The sequence below is a fragment of the Nannospalax galili genome, unplaced genomic scaffold, assembly GCF_000622305.1.
Source record: "Nannospalax galili isolate Female #2095 unplaced genomic scaffold, S.galili_v1.0 scaffold768, whole genome shotgun sequence".
Taxonomy (NCBI): domain Eukaryota; kingdom Metazoa; phylum Chordata; class Mammalia; order Rodentia; family Spalacidae; genus Nannospalax; species Nannospalax galili.
The window spans coordinates 3,065,435-3,076,803 of record NW_008360317.1 but is presented as its reverse complement, the minus strand read 5'-3'; the positions used below and the strand labels follow the sequence as shown (position 1 = coordinate 3,076,803).

The 11,369-nt window shown below is 40.3% G+C and overlaps 1 protein-coding gene across 7 annotated transcripts in view; it reads left to right on the top strand.

The window, feature by feature from the left end:
- Fry (FRY microtubule binding protein) overlaps positions 1-11,369 on the top strand; it is a 479,403-nt gene that overhangs the window by 423,798 nt on the left and 44,236 nt on the right. For all 7 annotated transcript variants that reach the window (XM_008825033.3, XM_029559622.1, XM_029559620.1 and 4 more), the window contains 4 exons: positions 3,451-3,630; positions 4,460-4,621; positions 7,447-7,521; positions 10,263-10,433. In XM_008825033.3, coding sequence (XP_008823255.1) covers positions 3,451-3,630; positions 4,460-4,621; positions 7,447-7,521; positions 10,263-10,433 — 588 coding nt within the window. The remainder of the gene's footprint in view (positions 1-3,450; positions 3,631-4,459; positions 4,622-7,446; positions 7,522-10,262; positions 10,434-11,369) is intronic.

Genomic DNA, 11,369 nt, shown 5'->3' with positions numbered 1-11,369 from the left:
CTCCAGCTTCTGCCTCCAAGTTCCTGCCCTGAGTTCCTACCCTGGGCTCCCTGATGAACTGTGACCAGGGAGATGTAAGAAAGCTGTAGTGAAATGCTTCTTCTAATCATGTAGTTATTAAAAACTTTAATTTACTTCATATTAAATAGTAGAGGGATAAACATTACCCGTGAAATCTACCTGGTGACTTTATATCCATACTCAGGTACTAAGGATCTGAGCGTAACCGACTGTGACTAGTAATAATCAGATACCTAGAGATTAAAGACACATATGCAAACGTGTTAGTAGCATTAAAAATGTAGGAAACAGCGTATCTTAAAATGAAATGGAGATCTTCTCTAAAGGGTAAAAAGTCATTCAATTTTATGTCTTAGAGGGTTTATACTGAGTTCAATATTGTATGACTGAATTAATTCAACTGTGAATCTAAAAATTTACAGCCACCTTTGAAAGAGATGTATCCTTACTCTGGAATGTGTTACTGAATATGTGGACCTGATAATTGAACTTGACTCCAAATCTTTTGTTTCATTGTATCAGTAAGCTGCCCAACAGGACACTTGGTGTATTGGTTACTTTTCTATTGCTGGAATAAGACCCTGTGAGTGGGCTGGAGAGATGGCTCAGTGGTTAAGAACACTGGCTGCTCCTAAAGAGGAACCAGGTTCAATTCCTAGCACTCACATAGTAGATAACAACCATCTGTAACTCCAGTCCAGGGGAATCTGACACCCTCTTCTGACCTCTGAGGGCATTGCACAACAGAGGTGCACTTACAGGCAATACACTCATGCACAAAAATAGCATATTTTTTAAATTATTTTTATTTTATGTGTATGAGTATATTGCCTGCATGTAAGTGAGTGCACCCATGTCGTGCAGTGCTGCGGAGGCCAGAAGAGGGCTTCAGATTCCCCTGGAACTAGAGTTAAGGATGGTTCACAGCCACCATGTGGGTGCTGAGAATCGAACCCGGGTCCTCTGCTAGAGCAATCAGTGTTCTTAACTGCTGAGCCATCTCTCCAGCCCTTCAAAATATATTTTTTAAAAAACTGTGACCAGCCAGGTGTGGTGGTGCACGCCTTTAATCACAGCACTCCAGAGGCAGAGGCAGGTGGATCTCTGTGAGTTCAAGGCCAGCCTGGTCTACAGAGTGAGTTCCAGGACAGCCACAGGGAGACCCTGTCTCAAAAGGACCAAAAAAAAAGAAAAAAAAAAAAACTGACCAAAAGAACTTACAGAAAGAAGAGTTTATTTGAGCTTACTTTTCCAGGTTCCAGCCACATTAGAGACCATCTTGGCAGGGAGGCAGGAGAAGAGTGCCTGGAGCTGAAGCAGAAAGTCCACTGCTCACATCTGTAGACAGGCACAAGAAGCAGGGAGTGACTGGCTTAAGAACTCTCAAAACCGCCCAGTGACATGCTTCCCCTAGCAAGGCTGCACTCTCTAAGACCTCCCAAAACAGCACCACCAACTGGGGACAAAATGTCCAAACACTTAGAGCCTATGGGGGACATTCTCATTCAAACCACCACACTTGGCAATTACCAATAAACTCTTACCATCTGCTTCTTTAAAGCTGATACTACATTGGGGGTAAGGGGGAAACACTGAACTCTAAAGGCACATACAGAGTAGAACAAGTTTCTAGAGCCTGGAAGCTAATCTGATACCTGTGACCACAGACTACACATAGACCCTTTGCTCTGTGTGAAGAGAATAGCGTACAGCATCCATGGGGTTCACTGGACAGGCCACACCATAGCATGGACATCTTTTTCTCTGTATTCTTTGGGTTCTTTCCGTTCTTCTCAGGGTGTACTTGGTAAGCTGCAGAATTCAAGGACAAACACTGAATCTTCCCTAGTTAACCTCATTGACAAAGCTATATAGTGTAAATTTTAAACATCCCTTCCTAGAAATTACTTAATGGTAAATGTGATTTCCAAGTTTTTCTTTTTTCTCCTCATTTTTCAAGTGCTAATGCCTCACATGGAGGCATTCAGTAGCAGGATCAGCACTCGCAGGAGACGGAAGTTCACAGCTTGTTGCTAGCATGTGGCCCACTTCTTACGGTGTTAGGATGCTCACTCTCTCCTAGGCCTGAGGATCATCTCTTTATCTTAATTACCTGGAACCATGGCTAATTTCATCTTCAAACCATGATCTCATGTGTGCAGGATTTAACAGGGAAGGAAACAAGACCTAAAGAAATTCTAGGAAATTGATAGGACTTAGGAAAAGAAAAGCATTCCAGGCTGAGGATGCAGCATGAGGACAGGCATGTACAGGTGGAGACCCTGACAGGTTTGAACAGGTTTTGGAGTGGATAAGCCCTGCAGTTCATGCTTGGAGTGTGAACTCCCCCTTGTCCACCAGAGGGAGCTCTTGAAGGCATTTAGGTAGGAAGATGGTTTGATTTACAATAGATTCTATAAAGAGGTTCTATAAAGATCATTCACTGTAGCTAAGAGACCATTAAAATAGTCCAAGCAGGGCAGAGAGAATCCAACAGAGTTGCAAGCAAGGATGGAAGAGAGGGAACAGAATTATCAGGAGGGAAGGTACTAGAAGACAGTAGAAGGGCTCCCAAATGCCTGCATCAATTGATGAGGAAGGTATGAAGCCAAGAGCAGTATGGCCAATAATAACTGGAGCACCAAGGCTCCAAGAAACAGAAAGACCCAGAAGACAGGAACCTGGAGTGGGGGGAAATTCTGACAGTGAATGATCATGTAACATGTAATTGAAGCTTTTTACTTTTGTCAAATTAAGGTATCTCCTTAACAAAAATAATATCTTGTCATTTTAAACTCATTATTTTAATATAGACACAATGGATATGTTTTATTTGCTTGTTTCCTAAATAGTATATATATATACTAGTAGTACAGTAGTATATCATACATATATACACATATATATGATCTATCATTTGTCTTTCACTTATCGCAGAATTTCTTCTTAATTGTCTTTATACTCCCATCCCCACCAGCACGCTCCCACAGCCCCCTGACTGTAACCCATATACTCTGTCATCTGTATTAAGGTCCAGTGTGTCAAGTCAGTGTCCCTAGACATTCCACTGTACAAGTCCATCCACTGAGGTCTTGTCAGTCTATCTAGAGTCTCTTGTTTTAGGAAGATCAGCTCTTCCTCACCCAGCAGTAATCAGCTGCCAATGTTTCCTCAGCTAAGATTGGGGTCTGCTGTTTATTTCCCCAGTTCTTCATGCAACTGAGGGACAGGAACACAAAAGGTTACAAATGGCCAAAATGTAGAGATTAAGAATCTGCAGATTGCTGGTCCATGGACAGGACTCCTATATTAAACAACTTCTACATTTTCAAATCAGTGAATTCTGACTGGTCTTAAGATGGTTCAGTAGTCATCACTGACTCTAAAAAATGGAATTAATTTTAACCCTTGGATGTTTATTTCCTACAGAGTGTTCACTGGAGGGAAGCTCTGAATATCTTGAAGTTGGTTGTTTCTCGATCAGCCAGCCTGGTGCTGCCTTCTTACCCACACAGTGATCTCTCCAAGATAGAAATCCACCGAGTGTGGACTAGTGCTTCTAAGGAGCTACCTGGAAAGACTCTGGATTTCCACTTTGACATTTCAGAGGTACTTAGCTATTTTAATGCTTGCTGTGAACTTTAGTATGAATTTATGATGACACCCTGAGGATTACAAGCTGGTGTCTATTAGACCTCCTGGGCACTAAAGTTCAGAAGGCTTAAAGTTCAGAAAGTTCCTTTCCTGGCCACCCTATGGTAGGGTTCTCCGAAAGTGAAATTTATAAAGTATTGCACAACTTTCTATCCATGACCTCAATCCATTTGAATAATTGAAAAGATTTAAATAATTTAGATACAATTTTAAATAATTGAGAGTACATAAAGATGGACGACTAACAGAAAGAGGGAAATAAATTTTAATCCTTTGTTACAAGAAATTCTTTCAAGTTGAGCATGGTGACACACATCTGTAATCTTAGCACTTGGGGGAAAGAGGCAGGAAGATAGTCACAACTCCAAAACAAGCCTTGTCTACACAGTAAATTCCTGGCAGGCAGGCCAGGGCTGTGTAGGAGACCTTGACTCAGAGAGAGGGGGGCAAGAGAAGAAGGTTGATTCTTTCAAGCTCAAACATCTGAAAACTGACTTAACTTTCCTGCACATTTTGCTTCTCATCTATCACCGGCATCTAATGCATAGCAAAGAACAACACATTGCATTAGTTTCCTGCTGACAAAGAGGGTGAGGAAATGCTCAATATACAGATGGTTCAGAATGTGTATTAAACAGCAGGAGATGAGCCTACAAGTAACACTGCACTTCTCTAATCGGATTTTTATTCACATGAGCAGTTTCTGATTATTTCTGGGTCGAACAGTTCCTTATACTACAGAATATTATGATGCAATAATATGTGCTTTTGTATTCTTTCCCAGACACCAATCATCGGGAGACGTTATGATGAACTACAGAATTCCTCTGGGCGGGATGGGAAGCCTAGGGCCATGGCCGTCACCCGGAGCGCATCGTCCACCTCATCAGGCTCCAACTCCAATGTCCTTGTTCCTGTGAGCTGGAAAAGGCCCCAGTATTCCCAGGTACACAATCCTAGACTCTCAGCATTGGAGGGGAGTTTAGAGAACCTGCTGGGCCCATCTCCCCCTGTGACAGTGTATGTAGATTCCTCCATTCACCCCCATAACATCTAGACCCCAGCACATCCAGCAATGGCATCTAGCAGCATTCTAAGGGCCCTCCTTAGGTCTGTGAACAGTTCATTATGCTGAGTTGAAGTCTGACTCTGTCGTTTTTTCACTTGCTTCTAAGACTTGTGGAACAAATCTTACCTTTCACATGGCAACCCTTCAGAATGTTTAAAGAGACCTCCCCTGTCCCTCACTCAGATGAGTCCTCCAAGTAATAATGTCCTAGAGGATTTAGATTCCCAAAAGCTGATAGGACTCATACTCAAAGGCTTTTCTGATTATTCTCCTCAGAACATAAACTTTAATCAGAGTCAACATTTGCAAAACAAGCCACACAGAGCAGGAGCTGCCAGATCTCTATAGTTTGGTTATCACAGCCTAGGACTGGATGGGAAACTATCATAGTATTGATACCACTTGGCAGTCAGTTAAAACCTCTGTACTACTTACAAGTATTTTAGTGACATACAGTAGATACCCACTGAAAAGTTACCTTAAGTGAAAAAGGAATTTATTAAACCATTTATGTTGGTCAGTTTGATGTCAGTCTGTCAAAACACCCACGGGAATTGACTTATAAAGGTTTATTTTGGCTCATGGTTTCAGAGGTTTCCATCCATGGCCCACCCCGTAGTCACTTGGCTGTTGTTGGGCTTGTGGCAGCACAGTGCATCATGATGGGAGTACATTGCAGAAGAGGATTGTTCATATCATGACAGGAAGGAAGCAAAGAAAAAGAGAGGAAGGGACTGGAGTCCTACTATCCCCTTCAAGAGCACACCCCCAGTGACTTAACTTCCACTCACAAGGCCTGACTTCCTAAAGGGTCTACCACCTTTTAGTCACATGGGCCTTTGCTGGAAATTGAAGATCAAAGCTGTAGCAGCATCTGTGTTGGCTTTAAGCACAACTATATCCTAGCATATAGACCCTTCAATTTCCTCTCACCCCCTCTTCTCTTCCCAAAGTCATAGCCCCCTCCCCTGTTTTCCCCCCGTTATCTCCATTCTCAGACAGTCTCTTTCTATAGGACAGAGCAGCAGCCTTTGGAAACTCCAGATTTTCATGGGTTTTGGTTCTGATGGTTTCAAGGCAAAGGCCAGACCCCTTCTGACACCCATAGCAGTTCTGGAAACTCTTACAGAGCATTTGAGGATAGAAAAAGTCTACTTAATGGGAAAGGGGTCTTTCCCAGGATAGAAAGAGAACCTGGTTATCAGAAGTAGGCTAAGTGGGTACTGAGCAAGCCAAACAGTGTTTGCATGCCCCATGGCTCACCACCATCTCCAGGACTTGAGAAGTGAAGTCTGTAGCACAGAGCCTGGTGGAAAGACCAGTGGCTGAGCTGTTGTGATCATAAGCCTTTGCCATGTTGCTTCCTACCAATTCCTTCCCGGAAATATAAAATGATACTAAGACTTAGGAAAATAACTAAGCAAATCTGCTATCATTCAACATCAAAGCTCTCCTGTTTGACTTTGAAATGACCCTGTATTGACTGTCCTTCTATGATCTGGAGGAAAGATGCAGTGAACAAATTTCCATTAAGAAAAGTCTTAGAGTCATATTGCCTCCTAGGAGCTTCCACATAACAAACCTAAATCAAATAAAAGGGGGATTAAGAAGGTTGCTTTAAGAAGAGTTCTATAGTGCATTAACATTTTAGGCTCAAGATATTAATTCTTTTCATTCTAAAGTTGTCAGTCATTCTGACATTCTTTTTATCATTGGAAAATGTGATGGTTTGAAGAGCCCCCATGCATAAGAGGCTGGAAAATAAGGTTCGTAAAGAAATACAAAGGGAATTAAATCTATTTGTCTTTAGGAAGAAAAAAAAAACAGATTAAAGGATTTGAAGAACTCAATGTTTTCATTCTGCAAAAAGTAAAATTATTCTCTCATTTGAGGAAAGAAAGGTTTGTGCTGTAATAAAATAGATTTAATTATAATGGAAAGAAAGCTTTGCTAAAACCAAAAGTTGTAATATATAAGGAAGATTATCAAGGGATGCAGTGGATAGCCATTGAAGGGCCCAGGAGTTGATCTTCAGAGATGCACATACCCTATATAACGGGTCAGCCTTATACAATACAAACATGAAGTGAGCCTCATTTTAAATTGACTAACAGTCATTTTACAAACAAAAAAGAGAGCTAAGGATGTAGCTTTGTGTTAAGAGCACTTGGCTAGCACTGATTGAGGCTCAGGCTTTATTCCTCAGTGCCACACAGAAAAAAGAATAAAAGAAACAAGCGGAGTTAACTTTTGATGTTTTTTAACATTTGTTTATTTAAAGTTATTGCAGGGGTGGCATGTGTGCCATGGCACATGTGTACCACAGTACATGTGTGGAGGTCAAAGGACTACTTGTAGGAGTCAGTTCTCGTCTCCTACTATGAAGGTTCAGGAGATCCAACTCAAGTCACCAGGTTTGGGCAGCAAGTGCCTTTACCAGCTGAGCCATCTTACAGCCCTAATGATATTTTATATAACCCAGTATATCTAAAATATTGTTTGAATGTGTTATTGGTATTTTACAATTATCAGCAAACTATTTTACATTATTTTTTGTTCCAAGCCTGTGTGTTCTACATGTCAGTTCTCAGTGGCCACATTTCAAGCACAACCATCCACTCTTCATGGCTAAGGTCTACAATATTCGGACAGATTTGTTCGTGGGACCCCAAAATTAAACCTGTCCTGTGTTCTTTTTCCAGAAGAGAACAAAAGAAAAGTTGGTGCATGTTCTTTCTCTCTGTGGCCAAGAAGTAGGACTCAGCAAAAACCCCTCTGTAAGTTCTATCATGTGCTATGGTTATTTTGGTATTGTATCTCTTTGCTGTTGGTCTGTTCTGTCATCGATCATATAGGCTAAGATTCTGGTGTGAATGATGAGTCCGATACCACAATCTACTCCAATCTCCTCCAAGCCCCTGAGTTGTTCCTTCTGACCTCATGAATTTTTTTTAGATTAATTTGAGTACTTTGCCTGCATGTACATAAGTATATCACATGCATACAATACCCAGGGATGCCAGAAGAGGGTATAAGAGCCCCTGGAACTGGAGTTATTGACAGTTGATTTCAGATTTTCAAATCTGAGAAGCTTAACCTGTACAGTGCACAGCATATGGCTATTCTTAAACACTAAAGAAAAATTACATCTGTCAACCATTCAGCCTAATTATTTTGGAGGGAATTCATTATATTTAAATTCTTACCAGGATTTAAGTTTTCCTACTTTCAAGGAAGACTAGAATATTATAATAGTTATATAATGCATCAACACAAAGCATACTTCTCACCTCAAAAAATAAGAGTGTTTATTCTTGAACCACAAATGAGTGACTGTGGCCTGGGAACACATATTCAGGTTGACCTGAATGACAAGTTTCATCATGGATGTGGTTACATGAGCTTTTATTAGTTATAGAACAAAGACATAAATCAAGATATTGACTGACTACATTGGTAAAGTCTGCAGGCTGCAGTGACACAGGGAAAACTCTGCTATAGTTTTCATTGTTATCTGATGATGTGCTTAGCTTTGGTTTGGTGGAAGCTGGTAGACTGCCAAGTATAGAGTTCAAAAGTTTTTACCTAATAGTCAAAAAGATGTTAGGTCAGACTCAAGGGTGGGCAAGGAATGGTTATTAAGGGAACCAAAAATATTCCAAGATAATTTTGGCTCTACATAGCAAATTCCAGTCCCACTGAGGCTACAGGGAGACCTTGTCTCAAAAAGATCTATATAAATAAATAAACAAACAACTGTATGGTCTTAAACACCCAAAAGGAAAGTATAACCAAAGATTAAAGGGGTCAATATAATTTTTTTAAGAATCCATATGTATAGCTAAAGGCTACATACATAACAAGAAACAATGCCAGACAGGAGATACCTTCCTTTGAGTTGTTGGCCAGGGTGGCCCAAGAGACTCCCAGACAGTAACCCAGCATAGAACTGGGAAAATGAACAGCAGACCCCAATCTTATCTAAAGGACTATTGGCAACTGATTGCTGCTAGTTGAGGAAGAGCTGATCTGCCTAAAACAAGGAACTCTAGATAGGCTGACTAGATTCAGCAATGGACAAGCACTGGGGAACAGCTGGGGGCACCGACAACACAGTGGACAGTAATGGGGTTAACAGAGTATATGGGCTCTAGTGGGGAGGGAGCTATGGGAGGGTGCCATTTGGGAAGTGGATATGTAAATGAATAAGATTGGGATAAGGGTTGACAGTTTATGTGCTCCAGTGTATGGGGGCATGGGAGGTTGTTACTTCGGATGTGGGTATATGGAGGAATAAGATGTTCTGTATGAAATACACAGAAGAATCAAAAATAAAAAAATGAGTTATATTTAAGGAAGAAGCATAAAAATTTGCTTCATATTAATTAGAGGTGAAAAACATTATCACTGAACTCTACCTGATGACTTTATATCCATACTCAGGTGCCAAGGATCCAAGTGTAACCGACTGTGACTAGTAATAATCAGATACATAGAGATTAGAGACACATGTGCAAACATCTAAGGGTTAGTAGCATTAAAAGTGAATTTTTCTGTATGAAACAGTATATTTTAAAATGAAATGGAGATCTGTTTTAAAAGTTAAAACCTCATTCAATTTTATGTCTTATAGGGTTTATAACTGAGTTCAATATTATATAACTATTAATTTAACTGTGAACCTAAAAACTTACAGCCACTTTTGAAAGAGATAAGCTATAAGCTAAAAAACTATACGAAAATGTCTCAATGGAAGGAGCCTAAACATAGAATTTTGGCTTCTATTTCTTAATCCTTCCAAGTTCCTGGTTTATCTCCCAAAGAGTTAAATCCTTTGTTCCCATGGTTCATTCTACAATAACATATCTTGGTATCTATCTTTAAAATTATTTATATATATTTAATGTGTGAAAGTGTATTAAGCTAAAAAACTATACGAAAATGTCTCAATGGAAGGAGCCTAAACATAGAATTTTGGCTTCTATTTCTTAATCCTTCCAAGTTCCTGGTTTATCTCCCAAAGAGTTAAATCCTTTGTTCCCATGGTTCATTCTACAATAACATATCTTGGTATCTATCTTTAAAATTATTTATATATATTTAATGTGTGAAAGTGTATAATTTCTAACCACAGTCAGCCATGGAGACACTGGACACTTTTTTCTTAGTTATTCCAAGTTGTCTGAGAATGCTTGCTTAATTGTTGCACACACACTCACTCACACACACACACACACACACACACACACACACATGTGGAATCCCATCCTCACCCACTAAGAAGTAGTAATTCAACTCTAGAATATTTTCCCTGTGCATGAGCGTGAGTGTTTGCAGCGAGTTTAATCCAAAGGCACCTGTCCAACATAAATAATAAAAGAACATTCTAAAAATACCCACTTAAGGAATTAGGTGTGTACTGGAAATAAAGTCCTGCAGAGAGCCAATTACCAGTGCTCGTAGCACAAACAAGCAAAGGAAGACGAGTTTCTCAGAAGAGGGCTCATTTGATTCGTAGGTGATTTTTTCCTCGTGTGGGGACCTGGATCTGCTAGAGCATCAGACGAGCCTGGTGTCTTCTGAGGACGGTGCCCGGGAGCAGGAGAACATGGATGACACCAACAGTGAACAGCAGTTTCGAGTCTTCAGGGACTTTGATTTCCTGGATGTGGAACTGGAGGATGGAGAGGTACAGTATATTCTCTGTCAGAATCAGCCTCTCAACTTGGACTAACAAAACAGTGTCGCCTTACATATTGTCCACTTTCTGTAACAAGTTCTTTAACTGGGAAACTGTAAACTCCTTTTTTGAATCAACTTATTCAAAGTACAGCTGCTTAACTGGCAAAAGTTACCCCACCCTTCCTGTCTGAACCCACGGCAAAAGCTGCCAACTTATTTCTAAATAGCAAAGACCTGTGTTGTAATGACTATCCAAAGGCTATGTGTGCAATCCAAAGGGGAATCTTTTAAAAAAAAAAAAAATCACAGAAACATATCATTTCTAAGCCTGTTTACTGGCACCTGGGCAAAATATGCTAAGCATTTAATTTCAAATGTAAAGCTGCTCTGAATCAGTTGCATGAAGCCTGCCTGCTACCCCACGCAATCAAAGCCTGAGGGTTCCAGCATTTCTGTGCTGTGTTTGATGAAATCATTAGAACTGGAAGCAAAATATAAACATAAGACAGAGAAACAGAGACAAAGAGACTGATGCGCTGTCTTTGCCCTGCTTTGGGTTGGTGGTCAGCGTTCCAAACACCTGGAGCTGCTGCATTCAAGTCCCAGCAGGCACATGCAGATCCATTTATTTTGAATGGTAATAAGATGCTTTCTACTATGACTCATGTTTTTGAAACAAGGTTTAGAAAGAGGAGGAGAATCACCCTATCAGTCTCATTCATTTGTAGGGCTCAAGAGCATGTTCCCTTGGAAAGGCAGTCCTTTGCCTCCTGGGAATGAAAACTGTTCACTTAAGTGAGACTGGCTTATATAAACATAATGGTTTGGAGCCTGTCTCACAAGTGCTGCTCAGCATTAGTTGGTTCATATTTAACAAAATGTAGTATATTCTATATACGTATTTATATTTATATATAATATATAAATGTTTATTTATATATAA